General features: G+C 37.0%; 1 protein-coding gene across 1 annotated transcript; it reads left to right on the top strand.

The window, feature by feature from the left end:
• Positions 1-15,570: 15,570 nt before the first annotated feature.
• Positions 15,571-23,324, top strand: LOC145075464 (alanine aminotransferase 2, mitochondrial-like). Its single transcript, XM_079021704.1, has 9 exons — positions 15,571-15,708; positions 15,796-15,849; positions 21,662-21,817; positions 22,321-22,383; positions 22,491-22,628; positions 22,722-22,805; positions 22,895-23,015; positions 23,060-23,073; positions 23,166-23,324. The coding sequence occupies exons 1-9, from the start codon at positions 15,571-15,573 to the stop codon at positions 23,322-23,324; spliced, it is 927 nt and encodes a 308-aa protein (XP_078877830.1).
• Positions 23,325-23,566: the final 242 nt, after the last annotated feature.

Genomic DNA, 23,566 nt, shown 5'->3' on the forward strand with positions numbered 1-23,566 from the left:
GTTGTGTGGTTACATGCTTTGTATGAAGACCCCGAGGGAAGCCCGTGGCATTGGATCTAAGACCATGTGGGGTAGCCCATGGCAGTCCTAGGTGAAGACCATGTGGGGTAGCCCATGGCATTAGATGTAAGGCCATGTGGGGGAGCCCATGGCAGTCCTAGGTAAAGACCATGTGGGGTAGCCCATGGCATTCTCATAGGTTTCATGTATGCATGGCTTACGTGATATGTGTGTAGCTTTTATAGCTAACATGATATATGATATGTGGTCTGTGTGTGTGTGGTATGCTCTGGGAAACTCACTAAGAATTTCGCTTACAGGTTGTTGATTATTTCAGATACTTCGGAGCCTAAGGGCAAAGTCAAGGCGTGATGACGTGGCATGTACTCTACCTCTCTGATGTTTTCAAAAAGTACAATGAATTTGTAATAATTGTGAATTGGAAAGCAAATGGTTTGGAAACTTATGGATTGTGGGATGTGGTTGATTAATTAAAAATGAAAAAAAATACTTGGTAAAATTTGGGTCGTTACACACCAGTCCTTCACTCCCAAGCGAAGCTGCTTCAACGCAAATCGAACCCTCAAGTGCTCCGGGCATGAACAAGTATGGGAACATCCCTCGATGTCAGAAATCCATTTCATAGCAAAAATCAGGTCCTGGGTCCCATCGAACTATGGTGGCTTCGTGTTACTGATATCTCGGAACAACAACGAATCACCCCCTGTAGCCTCGCAGCTGCAGCCTCCGTGACAGCAACATAACATGCTCGTCAAAAGTCTCAATCAACGTGGTCTTAATAGACCCAAATATCTCTGGAATGGCCTCCCTGATAGCTGCGAACACCTCCTCAGCAATGATCCTGCGGATCTCCTCGTCACTGATACTCCCCCCACCCCCCACCCTCGCGGGGTTGTTGCGGGTAATCACCATAGTCTCTCTGAAACACAACACACAAATCATCAGGGGCTGGCTAAAACTCTCACATAATTGCCCACCCTTCATGCTCCTTAGTATCCTAAGGTTCTTACTTGGGTTGCGTACAGATCCAGTGCTTTCAGTAGTACGGGCCTAATACTACCTTCCACACCAATCTGTAGTTGTCCCAAGTGCTCCTCCCAGGATCCTAATTCACAAGTACTCTATCCCTCATGGATATCTAGCTACTCTCTCAGTAGACTTCTGAAAATGAACATCTAGGTATCCCTCCTAGATTACTCATCATATATAGAGCAAATAGCAAATAATGTTAATCAATAACATTCTCTTAGGCTAAGGCATCATGAATCAGACAACTCTAGCTCTAAATTCCTGAAATACGTAGCCTACCATCTAGCATGCAGTTCTAATATCTCAAAAGTATCTCATCTCATAATATAAACAAGTAAGGGTATTTTGGGAAATCATCGTTCCGGCTCTGGCTGATTGTACACACTGCTTCATCTCGTTTCCTCTTAAAATCTTTTTCTCATTTATAAAATCATTTCTTTCAGAAATTTTTTCTAAAATCCTCAGTTTGAGTTTAGACATACTCGAGGGTACATCCAAATCCCTCAAACCAATGCTCTGATACCAACTTGTAACACTCTAACTTTTCAAATAAAAATTTCATTTTTAAATCCATACAAAGCACAGTTTAACATTTCTCATACCCAATTTATAAATTGTTTCAAACACAAGACATAAAATTGTTTGTCAAATATCCCAGAATCCTCAAAACACAAACCAACTAGCTGGTGTGTACAATCATGTCATCTCCTTCCCGCGATCCTGAGATGTATCTGAAACACATTTCACACAACATTGTTAGCACAAAACTTAGTGAGTTCCCCAAATACCACACACAAATAATTAGCCTCTCATGACTATATCTCGATAATGACCCACCGGTCTCACGGCTCGGGTTGGACCCTCCAGTCCTATGTCTCAGAGAAGACCCTCCAGTCTCACGACTCGGTTTGGACCCTTTGGTCCTATCTCAATAAATACACAAAATAATATACAGCATATATCACAAGGACAAAATGCATAATATCACATATCTCAATATAAGCACATATGACCCTCCGGTCGATAACACAGATAAGACCCTCCGGTCGCACATTGATTTCCACTCAGGTAAGTATATTGAGAAGACTCACCTCATAAGTAAAGCAAGAATGTCTCGCACTCAACTGTCGGTCTAGCTCCACCTACATATATCACAATCATCTCTAGTTAACAAATTATATTAACAACTCCAAAGGTGTTAAGCTAACTCCTCTACTAAATCTCAGAAAGGGTGAAAGACCATTTTACCCCTCCATGGTCTCCAAAGTACACAATTTGACCAAACCCTAAAAAGTCAACGGAAGTCAACACTCAAGTCAACAAATCCATGTTGACTCAACTCGTCGAGTGCATCTATGTGACTCGTCGAGTTCCTTCTATTTTCGGAAAATCGGGAAAATTCGAGTCATGCCGTATGGGGAACGTTAGTGTTGCGGTCTGCTCCACTTTTCCAGGTCCTCTGCCCAATGGGGCGTGGGCCCCTGGTAGCCCTGACGATGTGTGGGAACTCGGGCGATATAGGGAGGATTAATGACCTCAGAATCCACGTCTGAGTCCTCCTCTATCTCCTCCTTGTTTTCTTCCTCCTCTGGATCCTCCTTCATTATCTCCTCAGGATCCTCCTCGATCCAACCGCCATTTCCCTGGTTAGGGAAATAGGGGTCTCCAGGCATATGGAATCCTGCCATGACGTATATGAAAGAATAGTGATATGAGTAATACAATAAGGGTTTAAGTTTATGACTCCGTAGCATTCTAAAATACTCTTATAGTATTTTAAAATTTATGTTTGATTATAGAGTTTCTTGGTATATTGGGTTGGTAAGTTTTAGATTCGTTGTTCACCACGACCATTCCCAAACACATGTTAGTTATATCTCGCATAAATATAGTTGATCAGACTATATTTATCCTATATATGATTACATAACTATCTAGACTTAGTCATAGCGTCCAACTTATCTTAACACTTTTTATATGGTTCTTATTATGACATTGTTCTAGTATGTATGCATGTATGTATACTTTTATAAAAATATTATTATATTTTAAAAGTATACTTCTTAGTCAGAGTGTTTTATCCCCATTGTATTTATAGTTGTATATCTTACATGGTTTGATATAGTTAGTTCACTATAAACAATGCTCTGATACCAATCTGTCATACCACCAAACCAGAATTGTGGAAACGTCTGGGGGTGGATGACTTCATGTACAATATCATAACATAATGAATAACAGTGATCAAAGCCATACAACCATTGCATTGATAGTTAAAAAGGTTACATTGTACACAAAACATTGTTTACTTGATGTTAAATACAATATGTCCAAAAATAAATAACGTGATGTGGCAATGCCCCATCCTCAAAAAGGTTACATTGTACACAAAACATTGTTTACTGATTTCCTGATAATACAAGCGGTTTTGAAAAGTGTCAACAATTAAGCTGGTGAGTTCATAAGAGTTTTGTATGAGAAGAATTGGTAACTTTTCCTTGTAAAAATGATAGAGTGTACTTTCAGAAAATACAATATTTTCTTTAAAATGAGCTGTAAGTCTTAAATCCAAAGACTAAAATGTAAGTAGTGTTGTACTGGAAAACAGTATTTTGAAGTTTTATATTTATATAAAACTAAATAAATGTATGTTAACCCCATAAACCAAATTTATTGTTAATACCCCATGTGAGTTATCATAACCATGCTAGCGACTAGTGGCCTGCTACGGCGTTCTTCAGGCGTCGGAATGTTAGACATTTGTCACCCTAGAACTGCCGGTCTAACAGTAGCTAACAGTTTAGGTGTGAGGTTGTCATTCCCTTATAGATCTATACACAAGTGTCACACTCTCTTACTGAGACTCTGGTTATAATTCAGGACTTTAGTGTGTACTCTGGTAGGTACAACGAAGGCTTGTCTCACAAATTCGTATTAACCGGTTTACGTCTGGTGTAATGAAACCCTCAATGAAAGTATTACTCCTCCATCGGAGCCATATAGTGTAAAAATATTGATACCTTAAAGTAAGTATATAATTCGTCCAAAATAATAGTGTAGTATCTATGATTCCAAAACTATACCAATTATAGTTTATTATAAATGTTTTGTTAAATCCATTTATATAATCATTTTTATGAATATGTAATAGTTTTCTAGTATAGATGTTTTTAAAAGATTATATCATCAAAACTTACATCTAACACATGTATGAGAATTGATATGAAAAAGTCCATTTTTGTTTAAAAATCCATCTCTTCATAAAATGATAAATTCTTGAGTTTTCTTTTTGTAAAACTAACTCCTTGATATTTTGTCTAGTTTCAAAATGCATGACCAAAACAACATATTTTTTTCCAAAGAAAATCTTAGTCTTTGTAGTTTTATAATTATAACTTTTCCTTATGAATATATAACATAGTTTATGTTTTGTTTTCTTAGTTTTACATCTCAAAATTAACTTACCACAAATAAATGTTCTAAAAACTAGTGATAACCATATTTCATGCAAATTATACTTTATGTTTGACATAGGAATGAAACATGCAAACATTTATGTAAATTTTCCAAATATTTCTTGTATCCTCCCCCCTAAAACATGAAAAGACTCGAAAATATGGGGGTATAAACTCACCTTGAGTGTGTTTTTGGTTGGATAAAGAAGTGATGGTGAAGATCTTCAAGCTTAGAACACTTGAAGGTGTTTGAAGAACTTTTTGAAGATGGTGTTATCCTATGTGTTTTAATACATGATAATGTGTGTAAATGAGATGAATCTAACATGAGAGTGTATTGAAACACTAGATTAACAAGGAATACTTACCAAAAATTCTAAGAACCAACTTGGAGAATTAATCCTTGGAAGGTTTTGATCTTGTTACTTGAGACAAAAGTGGAGAAGTTTGAAGATGGTGGGGGTTGTAGATGATCTCGGCTGAAGTTAAAGAGGGAAGGGTGAGGTGATGTTTGCATTGTTATTTGATGGATAATAGCCTTGATACATGTTGGATAATATTTTGTGTTGGAAAGGATGAAAACCTCTTGTCACGAAGTCAACTCTTTTTCTCTTTCATTTCAACCGATAACCTCATAAAGCCACCGAAATCACATGGTGATTTCGTTCTAGTACCACCGAGATCACCTAGTGATTTCGGTCCAGGTACCAACCAAGATCACATGGTGATTTCGGTCCAAGTACCAACGAAAATCACAATGTTTTGGGTCCAAGTACCAACTGAGATCACCTGGTGATTTCGGTCCAGGTACCAACCAAGATCACATGGTGATTTCGGTCCAGGTACCAACCAAGATCACATGGTGATTTCGGTAAAGTACCAACTAAAATCAAAATGTTTTGGGTCCTAAGCGAGAACCCTAAAATCAAGGTATAAGTCATGATTTATGTCCTAACCCGTTGACTTTCGTTGACTTGTTCGACTTTTGCAGGCCCAGAACTGCCAGTTGTCACAAAGTGATCAAGATAATGGTTTTTTACCTTCAAATGACTACTACAACTGAATGGATGCCGGATCTAAAGACTCCTTCTTGTTCCAAGCCCTTTACTCTTCAAGTTTCTTCAAGGAATGCACCAAAACACACACTCTTAGCCTTATACACTCTCAAAATAGAAGATAGCTTGATTAGGGTTTGTCTCTGGGTGATAAGGTGATGATGGAGGCGGGGTAAAGGACTTAAGGTCCTTTAAATAGGGTGCAAACCCGAAAAATTAGGGTTTTCACCCTCAGCTCCAACTCGTCGCGTTGAGTCCTTCAACTCGTCGAGTTGGTTCTAAAATCACGCGGCCAATCTCAGTCTCTACTCGACGAGTCGGGGCTTCCAACTCGTCGAGTTGCCCTATCAATATGAATATAATAAAAATTTTAATTTATACATTGGAGTCGGGATGTTACAATTACGCTCTTTAATTTGTGACTGGGATGCCGAGTGTAACGACCCAAAGTTTTAAAAGAAAATTTTCATTTATAATTCAATCAAACACGTTTGCATAAACCATGAAATCTCACAAAAAATGTTTTCAAATCCACATTCTTTACAACTTTATTTAAATCATCAGAGTGTCTCATAAAAACAATGATGAGAGAGTGCACGCCGCGCCGTCAAGCCTTGCCCTTGCCCTTGGGCTCATATGTACCTGAAACAAATCCACAAACTGTAAGCTAATGTTTAGTGAGTTCCCCAGAGCATACCCACACACAACCCACATACAACATTGATGGGTTTTAGGTAAAACAAATAAACTAGAAAACAATTCCTAAGTTCACATGCAACCTACTTTGGATCTATGTTTTAACTATTGAACATACAACTTTGAATTGCAAAACAAGAACCCTAAAGGAGAGAGGCTAATTTCGAAATTAACAAACTAGGGTTTAGTAATTACATACCTTTCAATTGTTATAGTCAACAATTGATAATTCCCTTGATCTTGATCTTGATCTTCTTGGAAGCTTAGCACCACAAGTGTAATGCCTCTAATGGAATCACACCCAAACTAGCAAGAAGGAAAGTAGAGGAGAGAGGGTAGAGGGAGTATGCAAAATTTCGGCCCTTAGGGTTTCTTCACAAGAAAAGAGTGACCAAAACATGAACCAGGAGGCTCCTTATATAGCTGAGGGATCTAGGGTTTAGGGGAAACCCTAGTTATCCTTTGCTTAGGGCCTAAGCAAACCCAAGGGCCTTATCCAAGCCCCTATGGACGAAATTATTAGGGTTTCCCCTAGAGATTTCGTCCACCCTTATCCAAGGGGTTTCTAGAGCCTTCCACTCAACTATTAGATAATTGCAAACTAGTCCCTGCACCTTATAATCAATTCTTTTAACCCCAAAATTAATTCTAATTAATTTCTGGCTAACAATTAATTAAACAAAATGATTTCTTATTAATATATTAATCTTTTAACATATTAATAAATTCATTTATATTAATTTATTAATCTTATAATAAATTAATATCTCTCCTTTCATAATTTCCTTGTCTGATTGCTAGGTTTGAGGGCAACCCAAAAGGACTGTGCTGCTATCAATTCAAGTACATACCAATTATAGTTATGGGCTTAGACACCTAATCCAACAGTCTCCCACTTGGATAAGTCTGTAACTATAATTGCTAGTATGCCTTCTAAATTTGACCAGCAAATTGTAGCTTCCAAAAAGCTGCTGCCGAACTCTGACCCAGTCAGTTACGTGTCCTAAGATAAGTGATCATATAATCCTTCGTTTTGCTAGATATCCCTAGACAAAAGACATGGAATGCAATCAACCTCTTTGTCCAGAATCTATGTTTCCCAATTCCTGATTTGTGATGATGTAGGACTTCTAATTGAATACATCAATTTAGTCCTGGCTGGGCCCAGCACACAAGTCAACACCAAATCATCGAGGGGCCCACATATATCGCTTTTCCCATTAGGGCAAAAGGAACGAATAAACATTGACTCATATTCTTGTATCTTTTACTCACCAAACCATACATGATAATACGTTTTATAACACCAAGTTACTGATGCGTTTTCGTATCACCAATGCATAGCCGACTTGCAAATCACAACTCATATATCTCTGTTTCAAGATTATAAGATATTATCGTCTCAGTATTACTCGTGATGAATTCCATGAAGTAATACTCTGAGCGAGGGTTTATCCAATACTCAAATCTCAATTTCTGAGTACTCATGAACGTTGCAGCAAATACATTGCCATGTCTATCCTTAGACAATCTACAATCCAGTTCATGGCAGTCTTGATTCACTACTTACTTCCAAAAGTACGAGCGACTATGGAGTTTGAATAATCTTATTATTCGGGAAGTAAAACATGCAAAAAAATTGAAACACAATAATAAACAATCGACAAAGGTAGAACCCAAACTTATAAATAATACTTTATTATTTAATCACCAAAAGTCAATTACATTTACTTTGTTACAAGTTTCAGAAAACTAATCTAACTACTAAAACTAATATCATCTTTCAGTCCTATGCTTCGAGCATGCTGAATATGCTTAGCCCTACTCAGACCCTTTATGAGGGGATCTGCTGGGTTATCTTCAGATGACACCCTCTTCACTATAAGATGGCCTTCTTCTACTCTATGTCTGATGAAATGGTACTTTCTGTCGATATGTCTGGTTTTACCATGATCTCTCGGTTCCTTTGTCAAGGCAACCGCTCCTTCATTATCGCAGAACAGTTCCATAGGCTCCTGGATGGTTGGAACAACTCCGAGATCCCCGATGAAGTTCCTCAACCAAGCTGATTCTTTCGACGCTTCACTTGCTGCTATGTACTCTGATTCACAAGTAGAATCAACCACCGTATCTTGCTTGGAACTCTTCCAAGTAACTGCTCCTCCATTTAATAAGAATACCCAGCCTGACTAAGAACGAAAGTTATCTCTATCTGTCTGAAAGCTGGCATCACTGTAACCATCTACTCTCAAAGTATCATTGCCACCAAGTACAAGGACCCAGTCCTTCGTTCTTCGCAAATACTTGAGTATATTCTTCACGGCTATCCAATGAGCTCTACCTGGGTTTCCCTGATAGCGACTGACCATGCTCAAAGCAAATGCCACATCAGGGCGAGTACATGTCATAGCGTACATGATCGATCCGACAGCGGAAGCATAAGGTACACGACTCATGTCATCTATTTCCTCATCTGTACTCGGGCATTGAGTCTTACTCAATTTGGTATTGCTCTGGATAGGTAGCTCTCCCTTCTTGGAATTTTCCATACTAAACCTCTTTAGTACCTTATCCAAGTATGTGCTCTGACTAAGTCCAATTAGTCTCTTCTTTCTATCTCTCAATATTCTAATCCCAAGAATATAGGCAGCTTCTCCTAGGTCTTTCATGGCAAAAAACTTTCCAAGCCAAGACTTAACTTCATTCAAGGTTGGAACGTCGTTACCAATGAGTAATATGTCATCGACATATAACACCAGAAAAGTTACTATACTCCCACTAGCCATGATATACACACAAAACTCATCTTCACTTCTAGAGAAACCAAACTCTTTGACTTTCTCATGGAAGCAAAGATTCCAGCTGCGAGATGCTTGTTTCAATCCATAAATGGATTTCTCAAGCTTGCATACTCTATTGGGAAACTTTGCATCAACAAAACCCTCTGGCTGACTCATGTAAACATCCTCAGCCAACTTCCTGTTAAGGAAGGCAGTCTTGACATCCATCTGCCAGATTTCATAGTCATGAAAGGCAGCTATGGCGAGCAATATCCTAATAGATTTAATCTTAGCCACCGGCGAAAAAGTCTCATCATAGTCAACCCCTGGGGTTTGAGTGAAACCTTTTGCAACCAGTCGAGCCTTGAACGTATGCACATTCCCATCCATGTCTGTCTTCTTCTTGAATATTCATTTGCACCCAACTGTCTTCCGACCTGGTGCACTATCAACCAAATTCCAAACTTGGTTGTCATACATGGACTTAATCTCGCTGTCCATTGCCTCTTTCCACTTGGAAGCCTCTGGACCTGCCATTGCTTCCTTATAAGTGACTGGTTCATCTAAGTTTACCAGTGTTCTGTCACTTATGAATGTGTCACCTTCTGAAGTAATATGAAAACCATACAACTCAGGTGGCACACTCACCCTAGTGGATCTTCGAAGAGGTAATGATTTATCAACCGGTTCAACAGGAACTGTTTCCTCTGGTTGATTGTCAGTGTCATATAAGGTTCCTTCATTGGTTGACTCTTGAATCTCTTCAAGGTCAATGGTACTCCCACTGTCCTCTTTGAATATGAGCTCTCTTTCCAGAAAGACTCCTCTTCGAGCTACAAACACCACGTTTTCACTAGGTCTGTAGAACAAATATCCAAAAGACTGCTTTGGGTAACCAATGAAAACACATTTCTCACTTCTAGCTGCTAGCTTGTCGTGAGTCTCTCGTCTTACGAAAGCTTCACAACCCCATACTTTAATATGCGCTAACGAGGGAACTTTCCCTGTCCACATTTCGTGAGGTGTTTTGGCAACCTTCTTTGTAGGGACAAGATTGAGGATGTGGGCGGCTGTCTCTAAGGCATACCCCCAGAAGTGAATAGGAAGCGAGGCACGACTCATCATAGAACGAACCATGTCTAACAAGGTTCGATTATGCCTCTCAGCTACACCATTTAACTGTGGTGTCCTAGGAGGAGTCAATTGTGAGACTATCCCACATTCTTTCAGATAGTCATTGAACTCGATGCTAAAATACTCCCCGCCTCTATCGGATCTAGGTATCTTGATCTTTCTGCCCAATTGATTTTTGACTTCATGCTTAAACTCTTTGAACTTTTCAAAGGTTTCTGACTTATGTTTGATCAAGTAGATGTAACCATATCTGCTATAATCATCAGTGAAAGTCACATAGAATCGATTAGCATCCCTTGTGGTTGATCTGAAGGGCCCACACACATCTGTGTGTATGAGATCCAACAGACCTTCACCTCTTTCACAAGACCCTGTGAATGGTGATTTTGTCATCTTTCCCAAACGACAAGATTCACACATATCATCTGATTTTAGGTCAAATGATTCCAACACACCATCCTTTTGGAGTTGGGCTATGCACACTACTAGAAAAACAGCCTTTTACGACGCTCATTGCGCGTCGTAAAAGGCTCAGATGACGCGCAAATGCGTGTCAAGGAAGGCCCTGTCATAAAGAGAGACGACGCGCTTTTGCGCGTCGTCTATAGACGACGCACATTTACGACGCTCATTTACAACGCGCAATTACGACGCGCGTTTACGACACGCAATGCGTATCAAGGAAGACCCTGTCATAAAGGAAGACGACACGCATTCGCGTGTCATAACCTTACGACGCGCGTGTTAATGACACACAATGCGTATCAAGAAAGCCTCTGTCAAGAAAGGCCATGTCATAAATGAAGATGACACACATTTTTGCGTATCGTAAATTTAAATGTTTAAAAAAAATAAATTTATATATTTATTAATTTTTAAATTAAATTTGCATTTAATTTCTCATAATAGAAATAAAATACCATATAAAAAAAATACAATCCATTGCATAATATAAAATAAAATTTCATACTCAAAAAATAAAATAAATTGCACAAATTATAATGTCATACAAAGAATCATTCAAATGTTAAACAAAAATAATACATTGCTAACATGGGTTATACATTCCTATAAAACTAACAAATAATCATACAACTCTATTTCTTACTGGAAAGGAATGCCAAACATGATTACAAGTCTCCCTTAATCTTGATTACTCACCTGCTTAAGTAGAATGCTGTTGTTGAGAAGGTTACCTAGCAACAGAGAAAAACACAACACCTCTCCCACAATCACAACATCATTTACAGAGAAAGGGTTGTCAATTACTTTCATTAAGACTTTCATTCAATCACAAAAATATTAAATAAAAGGGTGAAGAAGTAACTTACTTTCATTAGAAAGAATATTGGAAATAGTGAAGCCAAGTAACATAATACCTGAAAATCCCATGAAGAGCAAAGTAATTATCTATTGTTATTAGTAGTAATCCCATTTCTAGACCCTATAGGAAATAATATTCCAGTAAGATCAAAGGAGAAGATTCTATATGATTAGATTAGGGTAGCAGACAAATGACCTCAAATGTCCAATCTTACTTTCATTAGAAAGAATATTGGAAATGCTATAAGCTTCACTCCATAGGTAAGTGTTCCCTAATGGACGCCATCTTATCCGACCTGATTCTGCTAAATTTAGAGGAAGAGGAAACTCGTGTCCTGGATATACAGGGTCCAGAATCTTGGAGATACACCAAATGGGATATCGAATCTGACTTCCGAGTGTCCAAGCTGTGGTGTCTTTTACATGGTTGTTGGGGTCTTTGGTCAAAGTTGTGAGCATGAAGTTTAGAGCAACATTGACTAAAGGAGTCAACTGATTGGGTGAAGGACCTTCTAAGATGGATCTAAAAGCATAAGTAGCTCCTTCCCTTTGTCTCCAATCTGGTTTTGTTATGTTTTCTTCAATGAAAGGCATCACAAGTGGAACAATATCATTTCAATGAAAGGACCTTCTAGTAATGTTCCCCATAGCCTGCATAAATAAATATAAACAAATATAAATACATAAATAAATAAATTATTATTAGTGGAAGGGTAAAAAAGGAATAATACATAGGACCAAGTAACACCATTATGCTCCTAATTAACACCAAGATATCGCGATGCAGCACCTGCTAACCCATGTTCACAAAATCACCAATCAATAAACAATTCTTTCACTAAAAAAAATTCACAACTTAATAATATATTATTTTTATATTTAATATCCAAGAATATGCAAATAACAACAAAATAAATAGATTATGATAATATAAATATATTATATTTATATCCAAATCCAATCACTTGTTTTGCTGCAAGTAAAGCTACTCTTGACTCCAAGTTTATAGCTGCCATTCGTCCACCCTGATAACCATCATAACATTAACATATCATATATATATATATATATATATATATATATATATATATATATATATATATATTATATTTACCAATTTGAGAACTTCCTTCTTTATTTGATAATTGACAGCTTCCAAGAACACCTTGCCTGATAATTTACTTGATATCTACAACACCACATGATTTTGTTCATTTTTTTAACTAACCATAATCATGAAAGCTGCTTTAAGCGCATGCCCAAAAGCAGATTCCACATCGACATTGAGCTGAAACATAGATGGCAAGCCATCCAAGAATGCATCCACCATTCATTTCTTTATCATATTATTTACAACTTATCATAAAGCAAAATATACCAACATTATACTTTCAAGTTTTGTCTTATCAAAACATTGTACTTTGAAAAAGCTACTCAATTATAGGCAGCATTTAACATTTTAACCAATCATTTTCTTATTAGGACATTTATATCCTTATATTTGGACAACATTGATTTTGATTTAATTGGGTAGATTTTTTTAGTAGATTGCTAAAATAAGAAATACTTGGTTTGGTCTTCAATTGACTTGCAAATTATTTCATTCAGCCGCTTCCTGCTAAACGGATCATTTCAAGATTTGAAAACTATTAAAAAAAGTTATAATTGTAGAAAACAAATTGATAACCTTCTAAAATCTTGGGAGATAAAAGACTAAAATGATAATTTAAAAGATATCAAGTGGTCTGAAAAATCCATATTTAAAAAAAAACGTATTTAAGAAAACGAGGCATCCCGGAGGAAATAGAAAAAGAAAAAAGAGTAAATTACTAACTTAGTCCCTATGGTTTACACAAAACTACAAGTTGAATCCAATCATTGAAATTGTCCCAATAATGTCCTATTTTGTTGCGGATATGGTCCCTATGTTTAACTCAAAATTGTAAATTTACTCCAAAAATTGAAGTCATTATTATATAACTGCAACACAATGCAAATCTAAGGACGACATTTGGGACGATCTCAAAATTTGGTTTGAACTTGTGATTTTTAATAGAGTATAGGGACCAAAATTGTAGTTTAATCGAGAAAAACGATTCAGGACATAATTGTAATAGGTTAGCACATAATCAGATGATGACTCATCTTTTTATATCAATCAGATTGATCAAAGTATTCTTGGTGGGCTTGTGGTGGAATTTCGTCATAAGGTGTTTGACATGTCTGTAAAGACACGTGCCAAACAAATGGAGAGGCTCTTATGAGACCCCATCAACTTTCATACCTAAACCACTTGTGTTTGTTGTTTTTTAATTACAAACTCGAGGCTTTTTGAAATTACCTTCTTGCCCTCATGACAGCCTTCGTTTTTCAATTCTTTCCCCATGGATTATTTACATCTTATCCAAGTTATGGATTCTAATAAGTTCACAATGGGATCATCTGGCAACGGAATAAATATATCATCCAAATTAGAGACAACCATCAAAAACGAATGAAAAAGTACAACTATGTACAAACAAAAAAAAACTCTTTAATTGTTTTGTTCACTCCACATTAACTCTAATATAAGTTAATGAGCCTTATAATAATACAAAAAATATCCAGATACTAAATACAAAATATTTTGTTTGTTACCTGTGTTAACCATCTATTTTCTCGGTTCCCATACAAGAGTAATGATATGCATGTATGTGCCAGCAGCAAATTATATGTTGAGATTCAAGATCTAGGATCCTCTTCTCTATATTATCTACAAAAAAAAAAAAGAACACCATTATTTACTTTGATTTGAAACAACATTCTACAGAGCAAATTATATGTAAGGGGGCTAGTGTATTTTTATTTTCATTGGTGTGAGCTGCTGCTGTTAATCTTGAGTTTTCAGGAAAAACATTCAGACTCATGAGATCCCAAGCATCCGTAATCATATCGAATGTTCTGAAAGCAACCTCAATGAAGGATTCTGCAACAGTGATATTGAGATTCATTTTTTGACTCGAGATGAACATCTGCCATGATTGGGCTGTTTTGAAGGGTGCTTTTCCCTTGCTCTCTTCTTAAGCTTACTTGTTTTGTTATTCTTTTACTACTATAAATAATAAATTCAAAAAATTTCATTCATTAATATCTAAAGTGGAAATAAACTCAATACTATAATTTATTTTTTTTAAACTGTGAATAAATACTATATCCAAATATACAAATACCATGACAATACAATGTAATCATTCCATTCCATCCAACCAAACAGACCCGTATAAATCTTGATAAATTTCTCATCATTAAGAATTTAAAACAAACAACTTGGCAGACATACCTTCTGAACATTCCCATAACAGACACTAAAGAAGAGATGATGAGCTGCAGGTCACCTTCCCATAAACATTCACCAATCGCTACACCAGGAGCCAAAACTTTTCTCTCTGCAGAAGTCTCCCCACTTTTCACACTTGACAACTCCACACGTGCTTCCACCTCAGAAGAAGTGCTTCCACCTCCACACGTGCTTCCACCATAGTTTTAACAGTTTCACCACTTTTTTTTGTCTCTTTGGCATTTCTACAAACACTTTATGTGCATATTTCTTAAGCATGTTCTGAACCTCTACAACCCAATTGTTAGCATCATTCCAGTCAATTCCTTTGTCCTGTAACGGGTATCTTTGAAAAAAAAAGAGTGTTAGAATCGAAGGAAATAGGGGGGGGGGGGGACGAAAGAGTGTTAGAATTGAAGGAAATATCTTTATAAGAAAATGAGATAATACAAGGTATATGAGGTATGCAAATGCATCACAGGAAAAAAAATGAAGAAGATTGTTTTACACCATATGTACCTCTATCCTGTAATGGGTATCTGTTGCAGGTATGTTCAATTGTGCCTTCCATTCTTGAGAGCTAAACCAGCAAAATGCATAAAGATATAAGTTCATCATTCTCTGATTTCAGTACTACATGGTCTCAAAGAATACATGTATGTGCAATTGATCACTCAAAGAGTACGTACATACATAAATGAGTTTATATTCTCTTTTACACACTGACATTATATGAATTCGTTATATGAATGAGTTATAAAATGGTCAATAGGCATGACACTAACGGGCATATGGCTTCAAATTCTATTTTGATAAAATACAAAGATGATGATGGCGAATTGTTGACTATAACATGTACCTGTGAGCTCAGATTAGCTGAATCAATTGCAGATGGCGTTGTGCTTCCAGATAAAGAACCCTATACCTAAAAATTCGACTTATTTGGGGTTTTTAAATTGAATATTGCCGAGGTTACCCCTGAGCAGGAACCACCATTGTTAGAAGAAGTAGAAGAAGACGAAGTGGAAGAAGAAAAGTTGGTTGAGATCGAGAGTATTGAAATAGAAAAGAACGGGTCCCATTCCAACTTCGAAAGTGAACAAAACTGGAAAAGGAATTTGAAAAATACCCGATGATCCATAGTTGAAAGAAGTTGAAATGGAAGATTGATTGTTTGAATTCGCTCAGTTATTTCGAACCCTCACACGTACTGGGTTGAGAGAAAATGAGAGAAGCGGAAGCTTGAAAGAAAATAAAACCCTAGCACGTGCTAAAGAGAAGGGAGGTGGCGATGGCTTAGGGTTTACAGAGAGACAGGAGGTAGAGAATGAAGGGAGATCTAGAGGAGAGAGTATCAGAGAGGGAGAGTGGATTGCAAGGATGAAAGATAGATAGAAGATAGAAAAAACGAGGCGGGTTTTCAAAATTTTGGGGATTTCGTTTCCCCCCTTGTCTACTAAAAGCGCGTTTCATTAATATTATAAAGCGACAGGTACAGACGACGCGCGTTTAAGATAAAGCGCCCTCTATGTTTGTATTTTTTTTCTTGAGACACTAAATTAAGGGCACGCAACAATGCATGACGTAAATCCTTAAATTTTTTGGAGAGATAACACTATTTTAAGGGCACGTCCTTTTGCGTATCATTAATCAGTGCGTGTCGTAAAAAGCGCGTCATTAAAGGTCTGTTTTCTAGTAGTGGCGTTTCTTGTTAATGTGTCCAAGACGACAATGCCACAAGCATGCCTTGTCTACACTATTAGACAAGTCAATATTAAGTACACTATTTCCTAAGCTATCAACACAAGTCACTGTTTCATACACACCATCACAAGGTAAAGCTTCAAACACAAAAACACCATTCTTATAAACAGAAATTGAACTATTCAAATCATTAAAAGAATATTTAAAACCTTGTCTGAACAATGCATGAAATGAAATAATGTTTCTCGTCATCTCAGACGAATAGCAACAATTTATTAAGTCTAATCTAACATCATTACTAAGCAATAGTTGATAAACTCTGATCTTGGTCACTGGTGAAGACTTTCTGTTCCCCATGATCAAGTTTATCCTTCCATGCTCTATCTCCTCACTTTCCCTTAGCCCTTGCAAATCAGAACAGATGTGAAAACCACATCGTGTATCAAGGACCCATGAACGAGGAGATAATGAGTTTTTAGATGAAATAGTGTAAATACCTGCCGAGGATGGATTCACTTTGTCATCCTTGATATCTTGCAGATATTGTGGGCAAGATCTCTTCCAATGTCCCTTTTGATTGCAGTAAAAGCAAACGGCCTCTTTTGGATCAGAAACATGGGGAGTGGAACCATTGGGCTTAGCCTTTGGGCCATTACTAGATGACACAGCTTGAGCCTTGCTCTTCCAGTTTTGCTTGGGAGGACCTTTCCTCTTCTTCCCCTTTCCCTGTCCAATGGCCAAGACAGGGGAACTTGCAGGTGTGGAGGGTATACTTTTACCCTTCATCCCTGCCTCAGCTGTCTGCAACAAGTTGTGCAATTGGGCCAATGTCTGCTCAGTGTTGTTCAAATGGTAAGTTAAAATAAACTGACCATAACAATCAGGCAATGAGTTCAAGACCATGTCTATGGCCAATTCCTCATCGAAGTGAATGTTGAGCTTGACCAAACGCTCTATGTAGCGTTGCATTCTTTGCACATGAGATACAACCGATTCCCCCTCTTTCATCTTGCAAGCCATGAGTGACTTGACTACCTAAAACTTTTCTTGACGAGCTCGCTTATGGTACTTTTCCATAAGGTCCTTGTTCATCTCAAAAGGCCAGTAGTCCTCATAGTACCTCTGCAATTCTGGGGACATGGTTGCAACATGATGCATGCTACTTTGGTAGCATCATCACAGTGTTTCTTGTAGGCAGCATACTCTCAGGAGGTGGCTTTTGACTCATCAAGTTCTTTGAGCTCCTTTTCAAGGACATACTCTTTGTCCTCGAATCTAAGCGCCATCTTGATGTTACGCATCCAATTGTTATAGTTGGAGCCATCCATAACGACTTTGGAGCAGATGTTTAGTAGAGAGAAGTTGTGGCTGGAGGATGATGAAGCAGAAGTGTTTCCAGGAGTAGACATCTGAAAAGAAAGATAGTTTTAGTTAGATTCCAAGACACCTCAATATAATAACCCAAAGATATCATATCAAGGTTAGGACCCAACTATGACGATTTAAAACTTAGAAATGGGATGCCGAGATCCAAGTTCAAATCTCATAAAGGTAGGTGAATGACGATTCACCAATTCCACCATTAGACAAAAAAAACGAAGTGAAATTCCTAATTCTTTTGAGATACATTAAAACTATTTAATGACATGTTTTAATCTCGGATTATGCTCTACTATTTGTGACTGGGATACCGAGGATCACAAACTAGATGTGAATAACCATGCAAATGTGCTTGGTAACCTTATTGTCTTTATCATTGACTATTGATGTGCCGGTAAACCACACACGCTCCATCAAAATGATAATTATAAGATACCCATTACTACTCTTTATCAGTGCCTTTTAGTGTGCCGGTAAACCACACATGCTCCACTAACGACCAATAAAGCATAATGTGCAATTTCATGGATTAGCATACTTTTCACATTTTTCCTAAAGTAACTAGAGTTGGGATTTTTTTAAAAAAATAATGTTCTAGTACTTTATTTAATAGCATTATACTTTTAATGAGAGGTAGTTGTCCTATCAAATCCATTCCGCTAACGACCCTCCACTAATCAAGGAAGCGGTGTGTGAGAGTGGACACCCATTCAACTACCATTTTATAGGCAGTTTCCTTATACCCCCTTATAGACTAGCTTCGTGAATGAGGCATACTAGCGATTTGACTGACCATATTCTTATACATATATAATATTTAACTTTTAATTATAATATATATATATACAAGGTGTGTTTTAAAACATTTTAAAACTCCAAGGGTTTATATAAATTTCGAAATTTAAACTATTAAATTTAAAATTTAAATAAACCAATTAATTAGATTTAATATTTATCTATTAATTAACTTTTAATTAATTTATTAAATCTTGTAAGGATTATCCAATCAAATTAATCAATTAATTTAATCCTAATCCTTATCCGTCTAGATTTCGAAAATTTAGGGTAAATGATAATTATCCAATTAATCTAATAAAGTAACAATTATCCAAAGCAAGAAACCCTAAAATATCTAGTAATTTCGAAATTTACAAGGGAGGAGGCTAGGGTTTTCAAAACCCTAACCCTAATTTCGATTAGGGCTCTTTGGAGGCTAGGGTTTTCGAAAACCCTTTGATCCAAAACCCTAGAAATCGAAAAATGGCCTTTAGGGTTTAATAGCTATAAACCCTAATTTGCAATTCAACAATTATAGCAATTCAATTTAAAACAAACAATGGCTCTGATACCATTGATGGGTTTTAGGTAAAACAAATAAACTAGAAAACAATTCCTAAGTTCACATGCAACCTACTTTGGATCTATGTTTTAACTATTGAACATACAACTTTGAATTGCAAAACAAGAACCCTAGAGGAGAGAGGCTAATTTCAAAATTAACAAACTAGGGTTTAGTAATTACATACCTTTCAATTGTTATAGTAAACAATTGATAATTCCCTTGATCTTGATCTTGATCTTCTTGGAAGCTTAGCACCACAAGTGTAATGCCTCTAATGGAATCACACCCAAACTAGCAAGAAGGAAAGTAGAGGAGAGAGGGGAGAGGGAGTATGCAAAATTTCGGCCCTTAGGGTTTCTTCACAAGAAAAGAGTGACCAAAACATGAACCAGGAGGCTCCTTATATAGCTGAGGGATCTAGGGTTTAGGGGAAACCCTAGTTATCCTTTGCTTAGGGCCTAAGCAAACCCAAGGGCCTTATCCAAGCCCCTATGGACGAAATTATTAGGGTTTCCCCTAGAGATTTCGTCCACCCTTATCCAAGGGGTTTCTAGAGCCTTCCACTCAACTATTAGATAATTGCAAACTAGTCCCTGCACCTTATAATCAATTCTTTTAACCCCAAAATTAATTCTAATTAATTTCTGGCTAACAATTAATTAAACAAAATGATTTCTTATTAATATATTAATCTTTTAACATATTAATAAATTCATTTATATTAATTTATTAATCTTATAATAAATTAATATCTCTCCTTTCATAATTTCCTTGTCTGATTGCTAGGTTTGAGGGCAACCCAAAAGGACTGTGCTGCTATCAATTCAAGTACATACCAATTATAGTTATGGGCTTAGACACCTAATCCAACAGTATCATACTAGCTAAAACAACTATACATATCACATAAGCCATGCATACAACATATAAGGATGCTGTGGGCTCGTCCCCAAGGTCTTACCCCACGATGCCATGGGCTCCCCACATGGTCTTACACCTAAGCGTCATGGGCTCTCCCATGGTCTTTGATAGGAAAGCCATGGGTACTCCTCATGGTCTTACATCCAAGTGCCATGGGCTCTCCCATGGTCTTCCATACAAACAAACCACACATACTACTATCATACTTCCTAGCTCATACCAACTATCATGCCAAATAATACAATTTCAAGTAGGACACTACATATCAAGAAATGGGCCGGCCTTGGTGCCTTAGACTCATTGGTATGGTGAGGAGACTCACATATGTCCGAAGAATCCAAAACTACTCTCCTAACTGTTCGTAACCTCCCGTGCTGAATAATAATATTAACCCATGTTAGGACATCACATAATAAAAGGGGAAAACCCAAACCCCAAGTCCTTCCATGAAGGCCCTAATATCCTTTCTTTGTTAATGGGCCCAAAGTCCATGTACAAAAATCATTAATGGGCCTCTTGGCCCAATAAGGCCCTACCATATCATTAATGGCCCAATATTCCTAAAATGCAACAAGGTCCAATAACCAAATGAGGCCCAACAGATCAAGTCCCAAAACAGATTCAAGCCCATCTGCGATGCGTACGCTTAGTGTACCTCCCTGGTACGGGTAGCGTACTGGGGCTTAAAGACTTACGCCCAACGTACTAACATATTAATCACTTTTTCCATTAAGTGCTTAATACGTGATTCTTTTACGTCCAAAAGTCAGATCTAAGCTTATTAAGACGACCTAGGGCATAAAGTTGGCAACTTTATGCCCATGCATGCCTCATATGCTCCCAATACCCACATTAAGACCTTTCTAAGGTTCTTAACCCATGCATGAGGTCAAAATACCCACCAAGACTCCATTTTTATGTTGCAAAAGTAGGGATGAGCAGAAATAGCGGGTACCTGCTTTCGGAACTGGAACTGCCTCGGAATCGCCAGTTCTAGAACTGGAACTGCCTTAAGCGGTTCCGGTTCCTGTTCTCAAAGTTTTGGAACTGCCTAAAGCGGTTCTGGGTCCAATTCTTATTTTTTTCAAAACCGCTACCCGCTGGATTACCGCCGGTTCCGGTTCCAATACTGGGTACCCAGAACCGCCGTTATCTAGAACAGGTACCGGCAGGTACCCGCATTTTCTAAATAAAATTAAATATATTTTTAATTTATATAATGGTGATTTTCTTTTAAAAAAATAATAACTTTATTTACTTTTAGGTCTAAGTGTTTCTACTTCTAGGGTTTTCATTCTAAAAAAACGCCGACCTTGAACTCTTCAGTCTTCACTCTCGTTCTACACTTCTACTCTCAGTCTCGTTCCATCGCAACTTCCTGTTCAATCGTTGGCCTTACCTGCTCAATCGATGGTTCAATCTACAAAGACAACTCTATATTTATCTTCAAGGTCAGTTCATCGATTACTTGAAATTTTGATTATTGCATCTCTATATTTAACCAGAACCTGCTCAATCCCCATCATCAATCATCTTCTTCATCAAATCAGTACTATACTTCTACTAGGCTTGCTCGATTCTTCACATCTCTTCCTTCTGACACATCCACGGCATCCGACAAGTCAACACCGCCTCTTACTGTCGATTCCCTCAACCCAAAGGTCATTTCATTGCTTCTCATTTATGTTTTTCACTTTGTTCATCGCTTGATCTTGTTTGTTTTAGTTTGATTACTTGAGCTTTATGCAGTTTAAATCTTAACGCCTTAATCGGAGTTCGGTACAAGATAACTGTTTAATTTTTATTTTTGATTTCGAAGATTAATCCAGGGGTTTTAAGTTCAAGTCGATTTAGTCCCTTTTACTGTTTCTATAACACCAAAAAGGAAAGGTTAGCTAGAATGTCCTTTGTACTATTTTTTCCCTTTATTTCCAAGTCTTGAAATGTGAGTATGCTGTATGTGGTGAAATTGTATCTCTGGCTCGGGTAATGTAATGAACTGGATTCACTAAAAACCGTATTAAATAAGCATGTCAGGGATGTATATATCGGGGAAATCATTAATAATGAGTATATTTATAGAAAAATTTCCATCTTTTTAATCAATATATGCATTCAAGTATACTAATTTGCATATATTAAACTTACAGTGCTGATTCCATAGAATGAGCATGGCGGTTTCTTGATCAAATTCCTGGTAGAGCTAATGGTTCATATAGTCACAGGGGTAAGACAGGAAATGCAGTTTAAGGGTTTAAGGAAATGCACTATATCTTTTTTGAAAATGTTTTGGATACAAGAAAGATAATAGGGCAATGCATAATGAATTTTCAGGTTCCTTATTATCTTGATGAAGCAACATGGTGGGGAGTTGAGGTCTTTGAACTGAAGAAGCAACTGGAAACTGCTAGACAAAAGGGTATTACTGTTAGAGCCCTTTTTTTCATTAATCCAGGAAACCCAAATGCCCAGGTAAATCTATATTAGTTTTTAAACACTGATAAATGTGTTTTCTCTATGTTATGATAATTAATTTCAAGTTTTTTTCTTTCTAAATATGTGTAGGTTCTTGCTGAAGAGAACCAACGAGACATTGTTGAGTTCTGCAAGAAAGAAGGTTGTGTTCTTCTAGTAGATGAGATAAATAATGTTACAAGAATCCCCCCGGACTTTTATTGGAATTTTAGTAAAAGCATGATTAAGTAGGGTGACATTCACCATTCATGTACATTATGCAGGTTTATCAGGAAAACATTTATGTCCCTGAAAAGCAGTTTCGCTCTTTTAAGAAAGTTGCTTGTTCAATGGGATATGGTGACAAGGATATTCCCTGGGTTTATTTTCAGTCAATGTCTAAAGGTATTATCTTTTAGTGAATATGAAATAGTATTGATGATATGAAGAGAGGGGTGCAAAGGTCAGTTAGTTAATTCAATTGTTAATTTATTTGCAATTCTTAGTTTCTTGATAGTTCTTAATTTCTTTTTCCTTCACATATTGAAACTACAGACATTGGAAGATGCACTGAACGGCTTAGAGGGTGTTACCTGCAACAAAGCAGAAGGTGCAATGTATCTTTTCCCACAAGTTAAGATGCCAAATAAGACCATAAAAGAGGCAGGGAAAGCTAAAAAAAGCTCTGGATGCATATTATGCAGTTCGCCTTAAGGGTTTTGTAATTGGCATCAGGGTATGAAGGGATTGCGCGACACCATTGCTGCTGTTTTGTGTTGTTTTGCTGTTTTGAGACTATTTATGTTTTGTTGTTTTGTAGTTTGTTGCTGACTTGTTAAATTCCACTTGTTGCTGTTTTAAGATCAAGTTTTTTTTAATTGTTTAGTTTATATCCTGGACTCCTATTGCTTATTTCAATGGGACATGTATAAAATAAAAAACTTTAATATTTAAAA

The sequence above is a fragment of the Lactuca serriola genome, chromosome 9, assembly GCF_051521515.1.
Source record: "Lactuca serriola cultivar US96UC23 chromosome 9, Lser_US96UC23_V15, whole genome shotgun sequence".
NCBI classification, from domain to species: domain Eukaryota; kingdom Viridiplantae; phylum Streptophyta; class Magnoliopsida; order Asterales; family Asteraceae; genus Lactuca; species Lactuca serriola.